The 27,182-nt window shown below is 40.1% G+C and overlaps 1 protein-coding gene across 4 annotated transcripts in view; it reads right to left on the bottom strand.

Moving 5' to 3' along the window:
• Positions 1-22,099: 22,099 nt before the first annotated feature.
• Positions 22,100-27,182, bottom strand: part of jag2b (jagged canonical Notch ligand 2b) — a 78,508-nt gene continuing 73,425 nt past the window's right edge. For all 4 annotated transcript variants that reach the window (XM_060917708.1, XM_060917709.1, XM_060917710.1 and 1 more), the window contains one exon: positions 22,100-24,137. In XM_060917708.1, coding sequence (XP_060773691.1) covers positions 23,623-24,137 — 515 coding nt within the window. In that variant the 3' untranslated portion in view covers positions 22,100-23,622. The remainder of the gene's footprint in view (positions 24,138-27,182) is intronic.

The following is a 27,182-nucleotide window of genomic DNA, read 5'->3' as shown; positions in this document are numbered from 1 at the left end:
GTCAACAGGTGACTGTAATCATGATTTGGTACAAAATCGGTATCCAAGAAAAGGCCTAGTCTTTGAGGAACAAAGGTTGGCTGAGGATCTCCAATTTGACAACAAATGGATAAGAAAATTATAGACATGTTTATAAAGATCCATCCATTATCCATAATTGCTTATCCTGTGCAGGGTTGCAGGCAAGCTGGAGCGTAATCCAGCTGACTATGGGCGAGAGGCGGGGTACACCCTGGACAAGTCACCAGATCTTTGCAGGGCTGACACATAGACACAGACAACCATTCACACTCACATTCACATCTGCCGTCAATTTAGAGCCACCAATTAGCCTAACCTGCATATCTTTGGACTGTGGGGGAAACCGGAGCACCTGGAGGAAACCCACGCAGACACGGGGAGAACATGCAAACTCTGCACAGAAAGACCTCCATCAGCCACTGGGCTCGAACCCAGAACCTTCTTGCTGTGAGGCAACAGTGCTAACCACAACACCACCTTGTTTAAAAACAATGTTCCTCAAAGAAGGATAAAGAAGGGATTTGGATATTTCACCATCGACAGTGCATAAGATCATTAAATGATCCAAGGAATCTGGAGAATTTCATTTCAATTGCATAAAGGCCAAAGGCGCAAGCCTGAGCTGAACACCCATGATCTCTGAGCTCTTAGACGGCACTGAATCAAGAACTGTCATACATCTACTAATGCATCTCAAACAATTAAAATACTGTGAAAAAGTTCAGTTTTTTCATCATTTAATTCAAAAAGGTAACTTTCATATATTTTATATTCATTACACATAGAGGGAAATATTTCAAGCCTTTTTTGTCTTAATTTTGATGATTATGACTTATAGCTCATGAAAATCAGAAATCCAGTATCTCAAATTTTTTGAATATTTCCTAAGATCACTCAAAAAAGGATTTACAATACAGAAATGTCCAACTTCTGAAAAGTATGTTCATTTATACACACAATACTTGGTTGGGACTCCTTTACCATGAATTACTGCATCAGTGCTGTGTGGCATGGAGGCGATCAGCCTGTGGCACTGCTGAGGTGTTATTGAAGCCCAGGTTGCTTTGATAGTGGCCTTCAGCTTGTCTGTATTTGTGGGTCAGGTGTTTCTCATTTTCCTCTTGACAATACCCCATAGAGTCTCTCTGGGGTTCAGGTCAGGTGAGTTGGCTGGCCAGTCAAGCACAGTAAGATCATGGTCAGCAAACCATTTGGTCGTAGTTTTGGCATTGTGGGTAGGTGCTAAGTCCTGCTGGAAAAGGAAATTGGCATCTTCATAAAGCTTGTCACAGATGGAAGCACAAAGTGCTCTAAAATCTCCTGGTAGATGGCTGCATTGACTTTGGACTTGATAAAACACAGTGGACCAACACCAGCTGATCACATGACACCCCAAATTATCACAGACTGCGGACACTTCACACTGGACTTCAACCACCTCGCCCTCCACCTTCTGGGACCTTCAACCACCTATGTGCCTCTCCATTCTTCCTCCAGACTCTAGGACCTTGATTTCCAAATAAAATGCAAATTTTACTTTCATCTGAAAAGAAGAGGACTTTGGATCATTGAGCAACAGTCCAGTTTTTTTCGCCCCTTAGCCCAGGTAAGACATTTCTGATGTTGCCTCTGCTTCAGGAGTGGCTTGTTATTAGGAATGTGACAGTTGTAGCTCCTTTCCTGAAGATGCCTGTGCGTGGTGGCTCTTGATGCACTGACACCAGCCTCTGTCCACTCCTTGTGAAGCTCTCCCAAGTTCTTGAATTGACTTTTCTTGACAATCCTCTCAAGGCTGCAGTCACCCCTGTTGCTTGTGCACCTTTTCCAGCCAGCCTTTTCAGCAATAGCTTTCTGTGGCTTACCCTCCTTGTGGAGGGTGTTGATGATCATCTTCTGGACAACTGTCAAGTCAGCAGTCTTCCTCATGATTGTAGCTGCGTGTACTGAACTAGACCAAGAAATAGATGGTATTTATACTGTTTTACTCAAACTTGAAATAAAATACTCTAATATTTTGAGATTTTTTTTGCATTGTGGGCCATAATTATCTAAATTAAAACAGGGAAATGGTGGAACATTTTGATTTACGTGTAATGGGACTAGAATATATTAAATTTTCACTTTCTTAAATAACTGATGGAAAATATTGAACTTTCTCAGGGTATTCTAATTGTTTGAGATGCACTAGTATAGCTGATATAACTACATGGACTACTTTGAATTACTTTGGCAAAAAGTTGTCAAGCACTACAATATGGAGTTACATCCACAAATACTAGCTCAAACTTCACTGTGCAAAAAGGAAGCCTTTATGTTAACTGTGTCCAAAAGTGCCATTGACTTCTGTGGGTTCAGAGGCATCAACCATCACACAGTGGAAAATGTATATTGTGGTCAGAGGAATCAGTATTCCAGGTCTTTTTTTGGAAGAAATGGATGTCGTGTGCTCCGGACCAAAAATGAAAAGGACCATCCAGACCGTTATGAACAACAAGTCCAAAAACCAGGGTCCATCATGGTATGGGGTTGTGTCAGTGCCCTTGGCAAAGGTAACTTACACTTCAGTGGTGGCAACATTAATGCAGAAAAGTACAGTGAGATTTTGGAGCAACATATGCTGCCTTCAAAACAACACCTTTTCTAGGGACATTTCAACAAGACAATGCAAATCTATATTCTGCTCACATTACAAAGGCATGGCTATGGAAGAAGAGGGTGCCTGTCCCCTCTGTCCCCAATAGAGAATGTGTGGAGAATTTTGAAATGAAAAATATGACAATGACAACCCCGTACTGTTGCACACTTTAAGACCTGCTTGCAGGAAGAATGGGACAAAATAACACTTGAAACACTTTATCACGGCGGCATGGTGGTGTAGTGGTTAGCGCTGTCGCCTCACAGCAAGAAGGTTCCGGGTTCGAGCCCCGTGGCCGGCGAGGGCCTTTCTGTGTGGAGTTTGCATGTTGTCCCAGTGTCTGCGTGGGTTTCCTCTGGGCGCTCCGGTTTCCCCCACAGTCCAAAGACATGCAGGTTAGGTTAACTGGTGACTCTAAATTGACCGTAGGTGTGAATGGTTGTCTGTGTCTATGTGTCAGCCCTGCGATGACCTGGCGACTTGTCCAGGGTGTACCCCGCCTTTTGCCCGTAGTCAGCTGGTATAGGCTCCAGCTTGCCTGCGACCCTGTAGAACAGGATAAAGCGGCTAGAGATGATGAGATGAGATGAGACACTTCATCACTTAGAGTTTTCTGTCTCTAATCATATTTTAAGTGTTTTGAGAAGGAATGGCAACATTACAAAGTGGTAAATGCTTTACTGTTCCAACTTTTGTTTTTGAAATGTGTTGCAAGAATCAAAATTGAAATAAGTATTTATTTAAAAAAAAAATAAATTCATAAAGTAACACATCAAATAATGTGCTGTTACATTGTTTTGAGTGCAATATGGGCCAAAGTTTAATTACAAACCATTGTTTTTTGTTTTAATCTCAACATACCATGTAAATTTTTTCTGATTTGGGATTGTAATCTTGCACTCACGTACGTACATACATACATACATGTTGATTTCTGCATCTTGTCAGATGATTGTCGTCTCACTCCTCAATTCTTCATCAATTTCTTCATCTTGCCTCCGTCCATGTGCTCTCAAGTGCGAATTTAGTCCAGCAGTTCACACATACATGGCAGATAAAAAGTGTTGTCTTCACAGGATTGATTATATCTGCCTGTGGAATCTCATTCTTGTGTATTTTCATATGCTGCTTCAGTCCAGATGTCAATTTGCACACATTGCTGCAAACAGTACAGGTGTTCTCTTGAGGCTTTGGCGGTAGAAGATGAACGTAAGTAGATTGCTTCTGCTCCTTCTGATGTACTTTCACATGGCTTACATATCCAGCTTTTGATAGCAAGATACGATCACAAACTTCACATTTCCATGTCTTAGTCTCAGCTGGCAGATCTATCTCCTCTCCCTTACGAACAGCACGTTTAATTTTTGCATGCTTGATACAGTTTTGCTCAAAACCCTCACAGCCATGTTTCACTGAACGCCTCCACCCTGAATGATTTTCAGCTTCAGATTCCCAGTTACTGACATCAATTCCAATGGCTTTTAGATTATTCTTGATGCAATCCTTATATCGTATCTTTGGCTTGTGCTGTGGTCGCTTTCCAGTTTCCAGTTGACCATAAAATAGCTGCTTTGGGATTCTATCATCTTTCATATGAACAACATGTCCTGCCCACCTCATTTGATTGTTGATAATAATTGCCTCAGTGCTTGAACAACCTCCTTTTTCCAGAACAACATTATCTGGGATCATTGCCATTTGATGTTTAAGATTCGTCTCAAGCATTTCTGGTGAAATCTTTCAAGCCACTTCAAGTGATGGCGGAGTGTTGTCCAGGCTTCAGAGGAATACAATAAGGCAGTCAAGACGCATGCTTGGTAAACTGTCACTTTGGTTTTAATAGTTATTCCTCTATCTGACCACAAGCGCTTCTCTAACTTCCCAAAGGCAACAGAAGCTTTCAGCATCTAATGAACCGTCTCTTGATAAGGTACAGTTGTGCTCATAAGTTTACATACCCTGGCAGAATCTATGATTCTTTGACCATTTTTCAGAGAATATGAATGATAACACAAAAATATCTTTTCCACTTATGCTTAGTGGTTGGGTGAAACCATTTATTGTCAAACGACTGTGTTTTCTCTTTTTAAATCATAATGACAACAGAAACTACCCAAATGACCCTGATCAAAAGTTCACATACCCTGGTGATTTTGGCCTGATAACATGCACAGAAGTTGACACAAATGGGTTTGAATGGCTACTAAAGGTAACATCCTCACCTGTGATCTGTTTGCTTGTAATCAGTGTGTGTGCATAAAAGCTGAGTGAGTTTCTGGGATCCAGACAGACTTTTGCATCTTTCATCCAGCCACTGACGTTTCTGGATTCTGAGTCATGGGGAAAGCAAAAGAATTGTCAACAGGTCTACGGGAAAAGGTAGCTGAACTGTATAAAACAGGAAAGGGATACAAAAAGATATCCAAGGAATTGATAATGCCAGTCAGCAGTGTTCAAACTGTGATTAACAAATGGAAAATCAGGGGCTCTGTTAAAACCAGGCAAATGCCACAAAGTATCTCGCCTTCAATACGCCAAACAGCACAGAGACAAGCCTCAAAACTTCTGGAACAAGGTAATTTGGAGTGATGAGACCAAAATTGAACTTTTTGGCCGCAACCATAAACGTTACATTTGGAGAGGTGTCAACAAGGCCTATGATGGAAGGAACACCATTCCTACTGTAAAGCATGGAGGTGGATCGCTGATGTTTTGGGGATGTGTGAGCTACAAAGGCACAGGAAACTTGGTCAAAGTTGAAGGAAAGATGAATGCAGCATGTTATCAGCAAATACTGGAGGCAAATTTGCACTCATCAGCCCGGAAGCTGTACATGGGACGTACTTGGACGTTCCAACATGACAACGATCCAAAACACAAGGCCAAGTCGACCTGTCATTGGCTACAGCAGAACAAAGTGAAGGTTCTGGAGTGGCCATCTCAGTCTCCTGACCTCAATATCATTGAGCCACTCTGGGGAGATCTCAAGCGTGCAGTTCATGCAAGACAGCCCAGGAATTTACAGGAACTGGAGGCTTTTTGCCAAGAAGAATGGGCAGCTTTACCATCTGAGAAAATAAAGAGCCTCATCCACAACTACCACAAAAGACTTCAGGCTGTCATTGATGTTAGAGGGGGCAATACACGGTATTAAGAACTGGGGTATGTAAACTTTTGATCAGGGTCATTTGGATGTTTTTTGTTGTCATTATGATTTAAAAATAGAAAACACAGTTGTTTATCAATAAATGGCTTCACCCAACCACTAACCATGAGTGGGGAAAAAAGTTTGTGTGTTATCATTCATATTCTCTGAAAAAAGGCCAAGAAAGCAAAAATTCTGCCAGGGTATGTAAACTTATGAGCACAACTGTATACAAACATATCTACAACACCCAATCTGGTGCCATTTACTGTGATGTTAGGTTCACTGTATGGTACACCAGGTGGAGGAGTGAACATAACCTTGGTCTTTTTCAAACTGATGGTGAGACCAAATGCAGTGGCTACTCTAGAAAACCTGTCCATAACAGTCTGCATGTCTTTCTCAGAGTTCATAATGAAAACCATGTCATCAGCATACAACAATTCACAGATTAATGCATGGAAGGTCTTGGATCTTGTGTTAAATCTTCTGAGATTGAAGACTTTTCCAGTGGCCCTGAAACGGATACTTATGCCAATATTGCAGTCACCGAATGCATATACAAGTACAACAGTGAAGTAGATGGAGAATAGGATTGGTGCTAGAATATCACCCTGTTTCACGCCATTATCAACTGCAATTTCATCTGAAAGTGATCCATTGAAGGTACAGTAACACGTGCTTTCATATTGCGATGCAGCCCTTTTACCATGTTGACAAAAGAGGGAAGGCATCCGAGCTTTCTGAGAATCTTCCACAAGGACTCGTGGTTCATGGTGTCAAAAGCCTTAGTTAAGTCCACAAAGACTTGATACAAGGGAATACACTGCTCGATGCACTTCTCCTGCAGTTGTCTGGCAGAGAAGATCATGTCCATTTTTCTTCTTCCTGAACAAAAACCAGACTGTGACTCTGGTATCATGACTGGACACACATGATCTGTCATTCTGTTTAAAATAAGTCTGGATAACACTTTTCCAACCGCTTCTAGAAGCGTGATACCACAATAATTATCACAGACTGACTTAGAGCCTTTACCTTTAAACAGTAATACTAGGATATCATCATTCCAATCTTGAGGTATCGGTGTACCCTCCCAACTTTTCCAGATCAAGCTGTATACAATTGATTTAACTTTTTCACCTCCTTTTTGTAACAATTCTACTGGAATCCCATCTAAGCCAAGTGCTTTACCTGAATTTATTTGTTTGATGGCAAGGTCAGTCTCTTCCCGTGTGGGAATCGCATCTAACTCCTGAATCATATCTTTCTGTGGTAAGTTGTCAATAGCTGTTTCATCAACAACTGATGGATTGAAGAATAAATCGCTGAAGTGCTCTGTCCAATGGCCCATGATTCCCTCAGAGTCTTTGATTATGGTTAAGCCATCTTTTGATTTGACAGGAACAACAGTGGATGACGTCGGACCGAAGACCTGACGTAAAAGACCATGAAGTTGCTTTGAGTCATGTTGGGCATATGCACTTTGAACTTTGGCAGACATGTTACACCACCACCTGTTTTTCATGTCTCTCAAATCATGCTGCAGGTTTGCTTTGTGTTCTTTGAAAGACTTTTCAACTTGAGCACGATTGGCCAGGTTGGGGTCTAGAAGGGACTGGTGGAGAGAATGCTTCGTTTCGATCAATTGAGTAATTTCAGCATTATTCTCGTCAAACCAACCTCTATGCTTCCTCTGATTCATTCCAAGTACATCAGCTCCAGTTGAGTATACCGGATTTCTAAAATCATCCCAGGTACCATCAAAATTGAGTTCTTCCAATTCATCAGAGAGCCGTTGACATACATCAGGATTGTTCAACTTTGAAATATTGATGCATTTGGGGAGTTTTACCCCTTCCATACAAATCTTCTTCTGCACTTGCAACTTCAATTTTCCACAAACCATCTTGTGGTCAGTATCACATTCAACACTGCGTAGCACACGGACATTGCAAACATCCCTTAGATAATCTTTTCTGGTGATAATAAAGTCAATCATATGACTGTGTTTTGATCTTGGACGAGTCCATGTCACTTTGTGTTTAAGCTTATGATGGAAGAAGGTGTTACAAATAGCTAGTTTGAATTCTGAGCAGAGTTGGAGTAAGTTCAAGCCATCGCTGTTCATTTTGCCAATGCTGTAGCAACCAAGTGCATCCCATATGTCATGTCTCCCAACTCATGCATTAAAGTCACCCATGATAAGCAGCTTTTCCTCCTTAGGGATGGAAGTAATGGCTTCCCGAAGGGCTCTGTAGAAAGACATGATGGTAGATTCATTTGCCTGTAGAGTTAGAGCATACACAGAGAGTATGGACATGTGGCAACCACATGACAAAGGGACACATAGTTTCATAATACGATCATTGACACTACATGGGCACTCAATTTGATCAACTAAGGTTTTACGGATTGCAAAACCAACTCCTCCTTCACGTTTTTCGCCTTTTGGTTTCCCGACCCAGAAGATTGTGAAGTTAGATTTCATTTCAGTTAACTGATCCTAGTCAGATAGACGTGTTTCTGAGAGAGTAGCAATATCAATATTCAATCGCTGAAGTTCTCTTGTCACAAGAGCTGTTCTCCTTTCTGGCTGGCCAGAAGTTTCACGATCGAGTAACGTTCTAACATTCCAACAACATACGCTTAACATTTTATGAAACTTTGCATAATGTTTCTTGTTTATCTCATTATCTTTCCTGCTTTGGTGAACAGCCATCAGCCGCAGTAAACTGACCAGCTTAAGGATGATAGGCAATTTTTAGTGCACCTTTTCTAGCACCTTTTGAGATATGAGCAGTGCTTTCCCCGAATAGGGCTGCTCAGACACAAGAATCTCCACCAAAATCAGCCTCTATCAATGTAGACTGAAGCGAGATGACCAGTAATCACTCAGACCGTAGGTTTTACATCAGAGTACCCTCTCCTAGAAGAATGCTGTAACAGCCAGGGGTCCTTCACTCCCAGTGGTTTAACTACGTGAGGTAACACCAAATAGAGAAGTTCCACGTCCCCGGGCTCTTTGGCTTTTGAAATCAGAGTGAGCCCTCTCCTAGACAGACTGCCAAGCCAAGGCTAATGAGCTCTGTCTACCATACCATACAATCATAATAAGGCAGCGTGGCGGTGTAGTGGTTAGCACTGTCGCCTCACAGCAAGAAGGTTCTGGGTTCGAGCCCAGTGGCCAATGGGGCCTTTCTGTGTGGAGTTTGCATGTTCTCCCTGTGTCTGCATGGGTTTCCTCTGGGTGCTCTGGTTTCCCCCAGAGTCCAAAGTAGCTCTAAAGTGAGTGTGAATGGTTGTTTGTCTCTATGTGTCAGCCCTGTGATGATTTGGCGACTTGTCCAGGGTGTACCCTGCCTCTTGCCCATAGTCAGTTGGGATAGGCTCCAGCTTGCCCGTGACCCTGCACAGGATAAGCAGTTACAGATAATGGATGGATATTTATTATGTGCAGTCTGTTCATTAAGTCATTTGGGCTGAATTAACTCTCAAAAAACATTAAGAGAAGAAGAAGAAATATGAGGAACAGCAGAATGGTGCTCAACAAAGAGCATCATAACCAGATTGCCATTATAACCATTAGGAACAACCAAAACCTAATGGATGAACATTTAATAAAATTACTATATAACTCAATGAATAACAATACATGTAATTAAAAAAAGCTAATGGAAGAAGATTATTTGAAAATAATGAATAGACACTGTTAACCTAGTCCCTATTAGTAATCAAAAACCGAAACATTGTACTCTAATATTTCATTCATTCATTTTAAATAAGAACTTTATCCTGATCAGAGACTGGAGGCTATAGACCCTGGATGGGAAGCCATAGCATAGCCAGCCCATCTACGGGCATGTTTTTAATGGGAGGAATCTGGAGAACCTAGAGGACCTGGAAGAAACCCACACTGACACAGGGAGAACACGACAGCTCCAAACAGACAGTAACCTGAACACAGGATCAAACCAGTGACCCTTGAGCTGTGAGGTAGCAATCCATACCCACGGCACCTCCATTCAGCCAGCTTAATCTTTCTAATGTCCATTTCAGTGGAGTAATCAAATATATTCTCCTCTGATGAACTCTTTAAAGAAATTGATCTTTATCTCAATTCCATATTTCAAATACTTGAACTCATAATATAAATGAGTTTGTGAAGCCCATATATCTGTCAGTTTGAGCATTCTGCTCTCTTCCCCCTTGGGCTATCTTTTCTACACTGCCAGTCTCGTTCATTCCACAAGCTACACACATTTCTAACACAGGAAACTTCCATTCTAACTGGTCTAACAGGTCATTTACTCAACAGATCACACCACAACCAGTTATGTAATCATTGTAGTGTTAATGTGGATGTAACATGAGTCCAAAGAGCCTTATTCAAATATCTCGGCGTGATCATTTGAGTCCTGCTGCCCAGAACTGCATCTCATTGAGAAATCTAGTATAGTACCTGTTGTTAGTTTACACACAGACAGTAGGTGTGTGTTATGCAGTATTGTACAAATCCACTGTAAAATCCAAAGTCATTTTGCAATTGTTAAAATAAATAATAATGATCATTTGATCTCTTCTGCATTTGTTTCAGGAGAGAAAAAAAAACAGATTTTAAATTTCCAAACATTTATTTTCTAAAAAAAAGAAAAGGTTAAAGAAATAACATGTTGCATCAGAGACAAACCAAATAGTGATATTATGTAGGGTTTTTTCCTGTTCAATTTTTAGTGTTTAACCAGGTTAATGCATTTTCATCGCACTGAACTACTTATCCCCCACCCAAATGAAGTTTGGCAGGGGATATAGAAACGGGTTCTGTCCGTCCGTCCGGCTGTCTGTCCAGTCACATTTTCGTTTCCGTGCTATATCTTTAAAACGACTGAAGATACTGTATATCTTCATGAAATTTTGTATACATATCAAGCAATGTGTGAACTGGTGCCTTTTGCTATTTTGGATTTTTGAAAAAAAAAGATTTTTCAAATTTTTACATAAAAAATAGATTTTGACTTAGTTTCTAAGAGCAGTGTTCGTTTCTGGAGCATATATCCAAAACTATTGAAACTTGGTATACATGTTTACAAGCTGATGTAGATGTGCCTTTTCATACTAAGACATTTGAGAAATTTTAAATTTTCATGTTTCCATGGAAACTATTTCAGACTTCGTCTCTCAGGTTAGTCTTAGGGGTAGGTTTTGTTTCCGGAGCAGAACTTGAAAACTATGAGTGGTATGGTCTTGAAAGTTGGTATATGTGTTGAGTAAGTAATGTATACGTGCCTTTTGATACTAAGAAATGTGAGAAATTTGAATTTTTAGCTCACCTGGACTAAAGGTCCGGTGGGTTTATGCCATGGGCTGCTGAGGTCCGTGTGAAGAAGTAGGGTTGGGTTCCTGCAGCAGAACTTGAAAAATGTGACAAATAATATCTTGAAACTTGGTATATAGGGCAGGGGATATAGATGATTCTGTCTTGTCAAAATTATTTCAAAATTTCATGGTGCATTTTCAAGTATTTTCTTGGCTTTAATTTTCTGAACGTACAGCCGTGTGAAAATTATATTCAAGTGAAACTGGAAATAACGAACCAAAAATTGAAAAAGTGAAAGTATCAAAGTCGATATTCTTAAATGTACTCAGGCAAATGTAACTGTAATAAAAAGCTAAATAAACTTAAATAATGTCGTGTTTTTATGTAAATAAGTATCTTTTACTCCTTTTCTGAAATGTAATTTTAAAGCAATTGCGCTGTTTTCCATCAATCATAAGTTGCTGGTGATTAATGATAACAGTTTACCTTCCTACGAGCTGCTTACTGTACATAACTAATGCTACAGAGTTTGAAAATGAATCACTCAGAAGTAAAATATATTGTGAATACATATTTGCCATGAGCTTGCTTTTACCATTATTTGACTTATTGTCTAGCCAATTATTTTAGCTAAAGGAATCAGTGCTAGTCTAACGTGGCATTAGCAAAGAAAGCAGGCTGTCTTGATTAAATCTAGCAAGTTAATTAGCAAAACTTAATGCTAACTTACTTCAGCATCCTATATCAAATGAAGTGGAGTTCATGCCTTCTAAGGAGGCAAAGAAAACACCTCTTTGTTTACTGTGGCATATTGAAAGATTTTACTGAGGAAGGGCCAGGGCATACATCCTCACAGTCAACACTGCAGTCTTGTGGCTTATACGTATTCAGACGCACAGATAGCTATAGCCTTAACTCCATTTTGTTGTCCAAGAAGGTCACAGCAGGCAAATTGTCAAGATTCCTTCAAAAAAAAAAATTAAAAATAAAAATCTACACTGTTGAACAATGGATTCTTTAAACAGAAATGAAAATAAAATGTGCAGGGGCAAATTCTATTGATATATAGCATACAGTCACTGGCTGGATAAGAGAAGAGCCCTTTGATATTTGTAACAAGTGCTTATTATAAAATCTAAAAAAAAAAATTTAATGAAAATAAAGTATGTTTTTTTTCTTGGCAGTGTAACTAAAAGTAACAACGTTTAACTGTAATGACAAGTATAAATGCAACAAAATAAAACATGCATAAACAAAATACACTTACTCAAGTATCCCTGTATGTTGGTGTATTATCAGTTAATATTGAAGTTATTCCACAAAATCGGGTTGTACATGAGCTGATAGCCGACGAGACACGTAGCGCTGAGTTGGCTATAAGCCATGTACGATGAGATTGAGTAGAATAACTGTTTTATTCCATCCACATTCACTGGATTTTGAGAAACAGAGCATTTTTATTTTTTGCAAATTCGATAAATAAAAACTTTATACGGGTGGCACGGTGGTGTAGTGGTTAGCGCTGTCGCCTCACAGCAAGAAGGTCCTGGGTTCGAGCCCCGTGGCCGGCGAGGGCCTTTCTGTGTGGAGTTTGCATGTTCTCCCCGTGTCCGCGTGGGTTTCCTCCGGGTGCTCCGGTTTCCCCCACAGTCCAAAGACATGCAGGTTAGGTTAACTGGTGACTCTAAATTGACCGTAGGTGTGAATGTGAGTGTGAATGGTTGTCTGTGTCTATGTGTCAGCCCTGTGATGACCTGGCGACTTGTCCAGGGTGTACCCCGCCTTTCGCCCGTAGTCAGCTGGGATAGGCTCCAGCTCGCCTGCGACCCTGTAGAAAGATAAAGCGGCTAGAGATAATGAGATGAGATGAGAAAAACTTTATACAAAACATCCGACAAAATAATTTCCGCTCAGAATGTAAACAAACCGGCGAAATGACACTGGCAATTTGTGAAAAATGTGACAATAATAATAATTATTGAAAAAAATATTTTTTAAAAAAGATACGTTCTTACAATCAAATACTTTTATTCCATATTTTGTTGCTTTTTTTTGCCTTTTTTAGGGGTTTTGTTTTCGAGTAGAGTTTTTATTTCATCCTCGGTTGGTTCAGCAACACGCCGCCATTTTGTTTTTCTCTACTCACGTTATACGAGCTGATATCCTAGTAGTAGACTAGCCAATCAGAGCGCACAATTGCTCATATCCAGTGAGTGTGGATAGAATAATTACAAATATACTGATGAAATAATTAACCTTACAATAGCCGAAATGTCTAAAGTGACACAAATTTCAAATACGTTTATTTGAGAGAAATATTCTTATTTGGATGGCAAACCAATGAATTGTTGGATTTTCATAAATGAACAGTTTTATTGCTGCATTGTGTATTAACACTTGTGACTAAGATACTGAATTTGAATGGGAAAAAAACAAAACAAAACACCGGTAACTTAAACTCACTGGAACCCACATGTATCACAAGATTTACTAGGATATATGGTCTAAACCTGTGTACCAACACTATACAACACTTTCATTACTCAAGATTTATATTTGCATCACAAAAAAAATTAATACTTTTGACTAGGACTTATTCATGTTATATTCTATAAGCAGAAATGTGAAGTAGAGAAAACTAATCTCGTTAATCTAGTAAGATTTTAAATGGCAGATGATAAATGGGAGAAGTGTGGCTGTTTGATCAGCCCTCAGGTTAAGTGCCTGTGTTGCATCAAAGCTTCGCTAAAGCCTGAGTCATCCTAAATGGATTTGACTCTCCTACAAACCCTCATCCCTGCACTTCTGACAGACTTTTTCTTGCACCAACTTGCTAGTGTGCCTGGGCAGATTTTGAAAGCATAATGGACTATAATCAGCCAGATAGCCGATTTTGGGCCTGCTTTGAAACAGAAAATGGAGGAAAGAGGGCGTTTATGAAGGAGGAGTGGCCATAGCAACTGAAGGATCTGACAGCAGACAGGCGGCTGTTTGAGACGGGTGTACCTGGCATTTCAGGTCATCACAGACACACACACTGTTTATAAATGTGTGAGGGTCAGACGTCCTTGACTGCTGGGAGACACTCCAGGAATCCAGTGTCAGCTTTCAGCCACATGCTGCAGTCTCACACAGCGAGACATGGAGCAGCTTTGTGGCTCTCAGCACATGTGAGACAGCGATAGTGGGCAAAATTCTGAATTGAGTAAATGGCTTGATTTGTTTGGAATAGACTGGTGGCCAAATTTCCAAATTTCACTTAAGGGAGGACGGAATGTTAGCTTGTGGCATCCATGTCAAGGGGTTAATATGGCCCCTACTGAACTCATTTAGTGTGGATGCCACCTAAAGTAGGCTTTCTAAAAATTGTTTTACACCAAAAACTTAATGGCCACCACCCCACTCAATTTTCAGCCAGTTTTGTTGGCTGAAAAATAAGGGTTACTCCTAATGCATCTTCTCCCATGTCAGAAATAAAAAATGGCATATGTTAACAACTCATATTGTATGAAAGCTGATAAAAAGAGCTTCTTTTAAATATAACACTCAGATATACATGTTTCAGAAGGAGGTATGAGATTCATCAAACATTGTGTTGAAAAAATGAAACTAACCAATTTCAATCAAACTACATGTACAGTGGTGCTTGAAAGTTTGTGAACCCTTTAGAATTTTCTATATTTCTGCATAAATATGACCTAAAACATCATCAGATTTTCACACAAGTCTTAAAAGTAGATAAACAGAACCCAGTTAAACAAATGAGACAAAAATATTATACTTGGTCATTTATTTATTGAGGAAAATGATCCAATATTACATATCTATGAGTGGCAAAAGTATGTGAACCTCGAGGATTAGCAGTTAATTTGAAGCTGAAATTAGAGTCAGGTGTTTTCAATCAATGGAATGACAATCAGGTGCAAGTGGGCACCCTGTTTTATTTAAAGAACAGGGATCTATCAAAGTCTGATCTTCACAACACATGTTTGTGGAAGTGTATCATGGCACAAACAAAGGAGATTTCTGAGGACCTCAGAAAAAGCGTTGTTGATGCTCATCAGGCTGGAAAAGGTTACAAAACCATCTCTAAAGAGTTTGGACTCCACCAATCCACAGTCAGACAGGTTGCGTACAAATGGAGGAAATTCAAGACCATCGTTACCCTCCCCAGGAGTGGTCGACCAACAATGATCACTCCAAGAGCAAGCCGTGTAATAGTCGGCGAAGTCACAAAGGGCCCCAGAGTAACTTCTAAGCAACTGAAGGCCTCTCTCACATTGGCTAATGTTAATGTTCATGAGTCCACCATCAGGAGAACACAGAACAACAATGGTGTGCCTGGCAGGGTTGCAAGGAGAAAGCCACTGCTCTCCAAAAAGAACATTGCTGCTCGTCTACAGTTTGCTAAAGATCATGTGGACAAGCCAGAAGGCTATTGGAAAAATGTTTTGTGGACGGATGAGACCAAAATAGAACTTTTTGATTTAAATGAGAAGCGTTATGTTTGGAGGAAGGAAAGCACTGCATTCCAGCATAAGAACCTTATCCCATCTGTGAAACATGGTGGTGGTAGTATCATGGTTTGGGCCTGTTTTGCTGCATTTGGACCAGGACAGCTTGCTATCATTGATGGACCAATGAATTCTGAATTATACCAGCGAATTCTAAAGGAAAATGGCAGGAAATCCATCCATGAACTGAATCTCAAGAGAAGGTGGGTCACACAGCAAGACAACGACCGTAAGCACACAAGTTGTTCTACCAAAGAATGGTTAAAGAAGAATAAAGTTAATGTTTTGGAATGGCCAAGTCAAAGTCCTGACCTTAATCCAATGGAAATGTTGTGGAAGGACCTGAAGCAAGCAGTTCATGTGAGGAAACCCACCAACATCCCAGAGTTGAAGCTGTTCTGTACGGAGGAATGGGCTAAAATTCCTCCAAGCCAGTGTGAAGGACTGATCAACAGTTACCAGAAACATTTAGTTGCAGTTATTGCTGCACAAGGGGGTCACACCAGATACTGAAAGCAAAGGTTCACATACTTTTGCCACTCACAGATATGTAATATTGGATCATTTTCCTCAATAAATAAATGACCAAGTATAATATTTTTGTCCCATTTGTTTAACTGGGTTCTCTTTATCTACTTTTAGTACTTGTGTGAAAATCTGATGATGTTTTAGGTCATATTTAGGCAGAAATATAGAAAATTCTGAAGGGTTCACAAACTTTCAAGCACCACTGTATTTCTGCTTTTATTTCTAAATATCTTCACTACACCCAATGCACCAATACCACATATTTAAGCATGTCAAATGGAACCTCAATGCTCCCAGAATACGAAAATGCCTTGTAAACTTGAATAAGATGGATTGCATAATAAGCTATACTGCGACAGTCCACCTGCATCAGTTCAACAGATTTTGTCAATGGAAAATTAAGGCGACCACACAAAATCTTTTATGATTTCTAAAGTGATAAACGTATTTATTATGTATATACACCCACTATATATGAAACTTATAAACAATACTTCTCTATTTTATGATATGTATCTTGTTATTCATGGTAACAGACTGGAATGATTGAACGGAAACCAAAACAAGTCATTCTTAATTTAGTTAAATATTGTAACATGTCTCTTTCACCAGGTACCCTGCTGATTGTAAAATTATGATTAATCTTGCTTTGTCTGGAGTAAACATAGATGACAGTTGCTTCATGAACCATGGATACCACTGACTCTTAATTAAGTCAATTTTCACTTAGGATAAGCTTAGGGTAAGGATAAATACAAAATAGCACAATTTCTGAATATGTGCTTTTCTTTGGCAGGATATTGTGACAAATGCTAAACAAGCACAATGGAATCTGTCATGTATAGCCAAAAGAGAAGTTCTGACACTACTTCTGACTGGGATCTGTGTCTGTTCTGTCAGAGAAAAAACCTGAAAAAGGACACAAGAAAACTTGGAGACACTGGATTTGAACGAGTTCGTCAAGCTGCAGCGGAACGCAAAAAGTACAACGACGCGGACAACTTCCACACCATAGAAAGGATTCAAAATAGTGATGTAGATGAAGAAACCGACATCCTTTATCACAAAGACTGTTATTCAACATTTACAAGCTCTGACAAAATAGCACGACTTAAAAAAAAATATGAAAGCAGCCTCCCTTCAAGCAGTACATTTGAGGAGTGTTATATACCAAATGAAAGCTACTTTTATAAGCTTTAATATTGTATGACTAATTAACATGTGCCTTTTCTACTTTTGAGATGGGAGAAGTAAAATTATGGGTACCCCCCAATTTTTTCGTTGATCAAATTGACCAAAAAATTACTTGGGGTGGTAATTATGTTTTTCCACATACAAAATTATTAAAAGCCTAATTCAAGTGGCATCCACCAAAAATGTGTCCATTAAGGGTCATATTAACCACCTAACATAGGTGCCACAAGCTAACATTCCGTCCTCCCTAAAGTGATTTCTAGGCCTTTCACTTGTGTGTAGCATTTTCCCGGACGCGTCTTCGATAAGCGATGATTCGGTTTTAACCATACCCCTGAAGAATTATTGGCACCCTTCATGACAACCAACAGAAATCTCATCTCATCTCATCTCATCTCATCTCATTATCTCTAGCTGCTTTATCCTTCTACAGGGTCGCAGGCAAGCTGGAGCCTATCCCAGCTGACTACGGGCAAAAGGCGGGGTACACCCTGGACAAGTCGCCAGGTCATCACAGGGCTGACACATAGACACAGACAACCATTCACACTCACATTCACACCTACGGTCAATTTAGAGTCACCAGTTAACCTAACCTGCATGTCTTTGGACTGTGGGGGAAACCGGAGCACCCGGAGGAAACCCACGCGGACACGGGGAGAACATGCAAACTCCACACAGAAAGGCCCTCGCCGGCCACGGGGCTCGAACCCGGACCTTCTTGCTGTGAGGCGACAGCACTAACCACTACACCACCGTGCCGCCCCCAACAGAAATTAATATATTAAATAGATAAATAAATAGAACATCCAATAAGTAATATTTTGAGCTCAAACAAGCCTCTTCATACTACATCGGTTAATGCTGAATTCCCTCTTTAATTCAGACCACAGGTTTTCAGGAGGGTACAAATCCACAGACAATTGTAAAATCAGTGATTTTGTTAATTTAACCATTTCTGTGATTTATTTAAAAATATGTTTGGCTCTCATCTTATTGAAAATGCAGTGAGGCCAAGTCTGGAAGAGTGATGATGGGATCAGTCTAGAGCTCCTGAACCACCAGCCACAAAATACTCCAAAAAGTATAGATGACTTTTAATTACCTAAATTAGGATGGGATCCCTTTTGAGTCTGGTTTCTCTCAAGGTTTCTTCCTCAAGTTGTCTCAGGGAGCTTTTTCCTTGCCGCCATCACCTCAGGCTTGCTCATTAGGGATAAATATACTAGTTCACGTGTTTAAAATCTTTTTTTTTTTTCTGTAAAGCTTCTTTGCAACAATTTATGGTTAAAAGTGCTATACAAATAAATTGACGACTAGATAAACCGCCACCAAATTGTACAGTCAGTAAGTGTCACATGGTGTGAATGACCAAAATACACTCAGCCAATTGTAGATCTATTAGTGTGTCCTTTGTCATTAGGACTGCAACGTATGCATTTTAGCCAGAAAAGACAAGTGGTTTGAAAGAGGAGTAAAAGAAGCCATCTTCGTCAATCTGGAATGACCATCACTGAACAGAGGAGGTGGTCTGAGCCCATGTTTACATTAGACCGTATCAGTGGATCATCAGATTAACGTTTTTAAAACGATTAGTGTGCACACAGCAACACCAATACACGATTCGCGTGCACACAGCAACGCCAATACACGGATACGCTCGGCTCCGCAGGCATCCTGCGCTCCAAATCACTCCGCCCTGAACAGCGAGTGCCCTCTGGAGGGTGCGCACTCCGGCCTTGCGCAGCTCACAGAGCACGCGAGTGAAGTGCACAAGCAGTGATTCGGGACTGAGCCGCTGTGTGTGTGATCCCAGCGCACATCACTTACCACTTGCAAGTGGAAGGATGGCAAGCCTAAAGACAATCATAACTACACAATGGGCAGTATTTGCAGTATTTTCATACTTTTATACTCTTTAATGAAAGGTGATACAAGGCGGAAGTCCGCGCCGTTTTTCAGCAGTCGTGTCACATGACCAACGCCAGCGAATCAGGAAGGTGGATGTCACAGTGACATTGTCCAATGACGACACCAGCTAGAGCTCAGCACAGCGTATCCGCGTATCTCAATGTTTACACAGCACCGGAGCTGACACGATCTGGATTGAATACGTGGACCCTGGCGGATTCCCGTTTCCCGGCGGTTTAATGTAAACGGACAGTGCATCCGCGAAGAAAACGAGACAGATACGGTCTAATGTAAACTTGGCCTGTGACACCACTTATCGGTCACCTACAATGCAGTCCTTGGCACACTTCCCAGAAAACTGAATACACATCCACACCAAGACTCAGCTGATTTCAATGACTCACACGATGGCAGAGAGTGCCAACAATCCACAGATCACCCTAACGACTCTCTAGGCTGCTAACACCGTTCACACCCAGCCTCCAGTGATCCTAACAACCTACAGGATGACGGAGAGGTAGTCTGGCTAACGCGACTTCAAAGCTCTGCGAGCATTTGTTCTGGCAAAGATATTAAGCCCAACCGTTTCCCAAAGTGCGTGGTTGACCCACCTCCCTGAAATGCCTCAGTTTGCTACTGGTCGAAGCCAGAAAAGGCTGTGACGAAGCTTAAACCAATCACATCACTCTTTCCTCTGACGTATGTGACGCGACGGGGCTAACTGGTAGATTAAACTCTTACCGAAGCCGGTCGGGAGCAAGGCGAAAACATCCTTCCTTTCAATAAATACCTCCAGGGCTGCTCTTTGCTCCGTTTTCAATGAGAACTTGCTCCATGTTCGTAATGTTTCTAGTGAATGAAGCGCTTCCGGCATAGATTCTGTAAACAATCTATGGCTTCCGGTCGCAGTTCTACTATGTCAGTGCCTTGAACACGCCTCTACCCAGGGCCGTTGGAGATGCTCAAAGTTGATTAGCTCCTGATTTTTCGGGAGCTTGGAAGAGCTGGAGATAGCTTGCCTGGCCAGACTAAGCTCGCAACAGGCCCTCGTGTTGCGTCACGCTTAGGATGGGCGGGCCCAGGCTAACGGAGAGGGTCAATGACCCAGGTGACCACAATGACTCTCCTTAGGGTTGCTTTTGGTCCACTAGAGGATAAAATACCTAGAACTCTCCATTAGTCAGACAGAACTGAAGAAGCCTTTCAGATGTGAGGTGAAATGTCTTCAAGAATTTAAAGGCGGCAACTGGACTTGCTTGAGCAACAGTTTACTATGACCGGGATGACCAAGAAGCTTCACAGACATGCTTTCAGGAATGGCTTCTCTCCCAGTGCTATGAAAGTAGCACCTCTTGGTTGATTTTGAAACAACCACAGGAATCAATTAACTTTTAATCTCTAATTTTTAATCAGTTGTGCTCAAGGGGTTAAGTGACAAATGTTGAACCATTTTTAAATGTGCTTTTTTTAAAAAAATCATAATTGTGCTTCAAGGTATTTTGAACTGCTTAAGTATTAAATAAAATATATACATCCATTACCTGACTTGTGTAGATTAACAACCATGAGTCTCTTTTGTACTGAAAGTTCTTTGGGTTTTCTCCACAGTAATGGATGACCGTGATTTTGCATGTGTGCAACCTTATTTATACCCCAGGAAAACAGGAATGGATAAATGAGTTCCTGAAGACTCCGCAAATAAAATTTACATTCTCAAAAATAACTGTTGGCATGCATTTTAAATATTCCTTTGGGGTGTCATTTACGTTTGCTATAAATTACAATTCTTTGAATAATTAGTTCTAATGAGAATTTTCGTTCTAAAACAATGATTCCTCCTACTGTTTTACAATTTAAAAAGGTGAAAACACTCTGGAGGGCATGGTAAATGATGCCCTGTCTGCTTATTATATGCTACGCACAAACCCATAATGCTCATAACTGTGTCGGAAATGCACGCTTATTCATCAGTTGTCTATTCACTGCTGTTTTTACCCTGCAGTATATTAATTCCCTCAGCTCTGTTTAGATGTACTACCATAAACGAAGCAAATTACAGTATCAGAAACACCTACACAGCCTCAACCCTCCCCTTTGAGATGTGAAACCTGATGCCATTATTCCACCAGAGAAGCATCCCATTAGTGGCAGCTCATGAGACAATACCATAATAAACTCTCAGCATCATCATACGGCTCCTCATGAAACATTCAGAATAGATGAAGCCACAAGAAACCTGAAAACCCCATTGGTCTGTGTGTAGTCAGCCGAGAACAGGAGAGATGTTGCTATTGGTTGCTTTCTCACAGGGCCGTCCTGTCTGGAAGACGACGACAGTTCCTGTATTGATCATCTTGCTACTCACCTCTGGCTTCAGCAAGGGCAAGTAGGGATGTTTATCTGGTTGATTTATTAGAAACTTCAGAGTTTCATTATAATGTTCCAACCTTAGCAAAGCTAGACATGAGAATTTAGTAGAGAAGCACCATGAAAAGTTATTCCTTCTTCTCAGTGGTGCATTAACAGATGCGGGGTAAAATTTCTTCAAATGCTAATTTCATACTAAACACCAGAACACCATAGTTTTCTTGAGTATATTGTTATAAAATGCTTTAATAAATAGTTTGATTTATTTCTAAAGAACAAATTTGACTAAATGAACCAAAACATTTGCAGAGCAATTCTTCTGTACAAAAGGGAAAAAAAAAAAAAAAATTACAATTTTTTTTTTTTAAACTGTTTTCCAATCTTCTTCAGAGTCCAACCCATTCCTTCCCATAATGGACATCCAGCTTTGTAAGTGGGTTTCATATTTTAGCAGTGGTGCAGATTAATTCAGGATATTTCAATTCTTTTATTTTGAATCTTCTCATCTGTGGCAAAAAGGAGCCACGCACAAGAGTAAGAGTAATATTCAACATGAAACTGAAAGGTGTGTGAGAGAGGGGGGGACACTTCTGGAGGTAATCCATTTTCGTTTGTACCTCAAACACAAACTGCTTTACAACAAAAATTTTTGTTCCCTTCATGAAGCCTCAAATTTAAAAAAAAAAAAAAAAGCCAGGAGCAAGAACACAGTTTCACATCGTAGGAGAGACCAGTGCCATAACAAAGGCACCTTTGGCCCCATAGCTTCGACATGTATCAGGAATTTCTGCAGGTTTCCATAACAGCAAGGAAGGACAGATGCTGAGAAGGGCATAGAGGATTTTTTTGTTGTTGTTGTTAAACGGAAGAAAAACGCACGCCACAATATACCACCTAAATTTAAAGAATTACCTGCATCAACGTGAAAGGAAAAAAAAAAAAAAAAAAGATGCACTTTGATTACATTACTGTTCTGACTGTGGATGCTGTATACTTATATAAAACCTGCCTATGTCAACTGGCATAAATAAAAGGAATGGCATTGTAAAAGAAAAAAACAAAAATATTAATAAATTTCAATCATAATTATAATAGTAATTAAAAAAAATTGTGACTTAATTTACTAAATTCAAATATACACAGCGACTCCTTTACTATGTACAAATATTTACAGATTTCTTTCTTTTCTTTAATCAAATACCTCGGTGGTACAAAATGGGAGACGAGCGCCCTGTGTGATCTATTGGGGTTGACCTCGACAGCGAGAGACGCAACGGGCTTGTCAGAAGGCACTTGCTACCAACTCAAAATACTGCAATCCTTTATCGTTTAAGGAGTGTTCAGCCAAGACAACAGACACGAGGAAGAAGAGGAAAAAAAAAAAAACCCACAAAAAACAAACTTCACAGGCACTTCACCGGCACCAACCTGCAAGCTGAGTAAGGCAAGCATGGAGTGAGGAGAGGTCATGAGATGAATCGGGAGGAGAGGGAAGGGTGAAGAAAAAAAAAAAAAAAAAAGTTAGAAGTTACTTCTGTCCACAGGGCCAGTGCACTTCACTGGCAGCTCCATCAAAATTACAGGCCACTCACAAGTGAATAAAACCAGAATCATCTGTAAACATGAAACGAAAGTCTTTCCACAGTTTATTTTTCTCCTTAATTTCCTGCTCAATTTCTTTCAGCAGTACATTTTGAAAGGAAAAAAAAACCAAACAAAAAGTGGCCATCTCTTCACCTTTTCTTATAAAGTAAAACAAATTCACTTCATCTGTACAACAGAAATAATAAAAAAAAAAAAATGTTTCAAGGGGAAAAAAAAAAAAACCCAAACAAAAAAATCAGACTCAGTCTCTGCACATTAAATAAAAAGGTGAAAACGAAAGGAAAAAACCCAAAGTTCTCCATCTCTCTCTCTCTCAAACTCGACAGTCTTGTTTTCTTCGTCAGAAGAAGAGCCTCTCTTTGTGCCCGGGTCTGTGCAATAGCGTCTATACATACAGCTCTTTGGGGTCTTGGCCAGCGGCGCGGTTTGTGTTTTTCCAGCGGTTGTCTTTGTGGCTGCGGGCTGTCCGGTGAGGTGCTTTGATGGGTGCAGTGCTGCTGCGCGTGGTGCAGATCAGCTCGCTGTTCACTTGCACTGTTGCTTTCGAGTACTTTTGGATGGGCCTCTTGCTGCCCTCTGTCCCACACCACTTCTCACACCGCTTCAGTTCGTCTTCCTCCTCGTCCTCTTCCTCCAGCTGGTCGTCTTCGCAGCCTTTGCACGCCCGCTCGGCGTTGCCCATCAGCTTGGCGCGCTCGTATTCAGCATCGCGGTTGTCCTTGTGCTGCTGCCGTGTCACTGGTCGCAGTGGCTCCCACTGGTTGTTGACGCTTTCCTCCACAGATGCATGCTCACGCCTCTCGCGCGCTTTTCGTCGCTTACGTGTCCACCACACGCACACGATCACACAGAACACCCAGAGCGCACAGAAGACCACGCACAGCACAGGCACTAGGTAATCTACATACAAAAACAAACAAAAAACCCCACATTTTTTCTTCCATTAATCATCTCGAAACACACCATGACATGAAAACAATAGAAATAATCAGTGTGTACACGTGTTCTTTAACAGTCTCGTTACATTAATAAATCTTGCAATACACAGTTTAGAACCTTCATTTGAAATTAATATGCACTTAAAATATTGTTTCTATAACGTGTTTAACCCTCTGGGGTCGAGAGCTTTGCTGGCGAAGCTCGGCAGGTTTAGAATGAGGCGGTCATGTATTTAGATTAATATCTTCGAGTTTTTAAAATCATACAAACATGATAAACGTATTGACAAACTTTATGTGCCGAATATTTTTTTAAATGACCTAAATTAGATGAAACGTAAAACTTGTCACGTTACTCAGTTACACCAGAGTCAGAGCGCCAAGTGCCCACTTACACATTCATAGAAGACTATTCACATGGTAACGGCATGATCGCCTTCACTCTTTCGGTTTCAACTGGTTTCTCTTTCGCAGCAGGAACGACCACCGTAAACAGGATAAACTATCAGCCACGGTTTAGGCTACCTGTTTGGAGGCAAAACTTGTTGCGAGAGGACATGGCGATTTGATGCTCAGGAGGCACTTCGGATGATTCAGGACAGCAATTCAATTCAATCTTGAGAACTGCGACACTGATGAGCAGTGCCTTTTTGAACTTCGACTCGATCCAGCCGAAGATCAAATTTATACTCGAGTGAGTATAAATTTCTTATGAGCATATTGGTTAGTGTGCGTGCACTGTAGTGCATAATCTTTGCATGCTTCTTGAGGAAACAAAATGCACACCATCACTTGTTTGCTCTCTTTTCTTCATCGTTTTCAGGCACTCTAATGATTTTGGGATCCTCTGATGTCAATTTCGACAAATCCAAGCAGTATTTTTCAGTCATATGACTTTTTTGTATTCAGCACAAGTTCAGCTACAATAATATCTATGGAGTATGTATGCCATGATTTTATTTATTTATTTAAAAGTACAATCTGTTGCAAAACACTTATCGAACAGTGTTGGAATGTGTGTAAAAACATTACCTTGCCCCATTGTGACGAACCGTTTTGATCACTTGACCTGACGGGATTATAGCCCAGGAGTAATAGGGTTATACCCGGAACAAATTAGTAACAAGCTGAAAATTTCAGAATATGTTCAGAATACCTTTAGGAATAACATACTAAAAGTCCCCGGAAATCCCCCTTGTGCTCTCTGAGAAATTCAAGATGGCGTCCAAAATGGCCGCCAAATGGAGATCTGCCCATATCTCAGGCCCAAAATATTAATGCAATTAAAAGGTCAGAATATATGTTTTGTAGGGTAGGAGAGTAAATTCCAACATGTGTGTATTAATTACATTGTGTATTAACATTATATAATAACAATGTACACATTATTATAACAGTATATTTGTGTATAGTGTGGATCCATTGGTTACTCGTTCACTCCGTATCATCCTATTCTGTTCACAAAACAACAAACACAATTACTAGGGGTTGGAGCACTTATTTTCATTAATATTAATTAAAGTAAATTGGTGGTGTAAAATGAAAAATGGCATGTTAAAAGGTCATGCTGAGTTCAGTCATTTTTTTGTCCGAACACACTGGCATTGCTAGTAGTAAAGACTGGCGCTAGAAACTCAAAGATTAATTTTTTTCCACCCTTAAACAAGCTTGAATAAATTCCCTACTTCATTGATGGTACAACAAAGGTCCAAGCATTACAACTGAGGCACTGAGAAGTGTTTAAGTCTACTCATTGTTTATAAGCAAGAGCTTTTATTGAGGCAGACCTTTTTGTCATGAAAGTCGCCGGAATGTTGAAGTGTACTGAAACAGCTTGCCATTGTAGTTTTAGAAGATAGAGTTCTCAAATTTAATTTCCCTTTAATATTTTATCAAAGCTTAAAGATGCACTAAATATTAAGGAAATTGATGTCTAATTGTTGTCTTACATTATGTTCATGTATGTAGGTAGCCTACTAAGCTAATCTGTCAATCATGTCAACCATCAAATTCCATGTAATTTCCACATTAATGACCTTGTAATCTTGGTTAATTTTAACAGTGTGACAATGGTGAATTTGCATTGCTTGTATGAGAGAACATATAATTTAACATTTTAATTGCATTTATATTATGTTTTATCCCTGAGATATTGAAAAATCTCCAATCGGTGGCCATTTTGGACGCCATCTTGAATTTCTCAGAGAGCACAAGGTGGATTCCCGGGGACTTTTAGTACGTTATTCCTAAGGGTATTCTGAACATATTCTGAAAAATTCAGCTTGTTACTAATTTGTTCCGGGTTGGACTCAATTTTGAGCTAATGCTCTTGGGCTATTAAGCTTTGGCAAGTTTTCACTCTTCTCATTGAATAGAATGGAATTTTTTACCCTTCTCATTGAATACCCCCTCCCACTGCCAACTCTTAATCCCAAAACAATAGGACATACATTTTTTGATGGCCAGTTAATTGTTCAAATCAAATGGAGCAGATTTAAGTTTGTGTTTGATACATACAAGACTGAACAGAATCACCAAGTGATCAAAACGGCTCGTTACAATGGGTAAGGTCATGTTTTTCACATCTTCATTTATCTGTGATTTTTTGTATTCAGCACAAGTTCAGCTACAATAATCTCTGTTGTATGTGTGCCATGATTGTACTTTAAAAAAAAAAAAAAGTCATATGACTTTGAAAATACTACTAAGGTTTGTTGAAATGGATGACGTTAGAGCATGCCAAAATCATTAGCGTGCTAGAAAATACTTTAACCCTCTGGGGTCTGAGGGTATCATTAATACAATAATTACTAATTAACCATAATTCCTTGAGGTCAAGAACTAGGAATAAGTCAAGCCAAGTACATTATTTATTCTAAGTTTTGGGCCAAATTTGGGGGGGGGGGGATTGTCTTATATAATGAAGTTTTGTACAGAAAGCTTTCCAATTTAATTGGATCACTCTTCACAATAGATAGTCAGTGAAACAGCTTGACAGGAAAGAGAC

The sequence above is a fragment of the Neoarius graeffei genome, chromosome 3 (assembly GCF_027579695.1).
Source record: "Neoarius graeffei isolate fNeoGra1 chromosome 3, fNeoGra1.pri, whole genome shotgun sequence".
Classification (NCBI taxonomy): Eukaryota; Metazoa; Chordata; class Actinopteri; order Siluriformes; family Ariidae; genus Neoarius; species Neoarius graeffei.
This window is presented reverse-complemented; position numbering and strand designations above follow the sequence as displayed.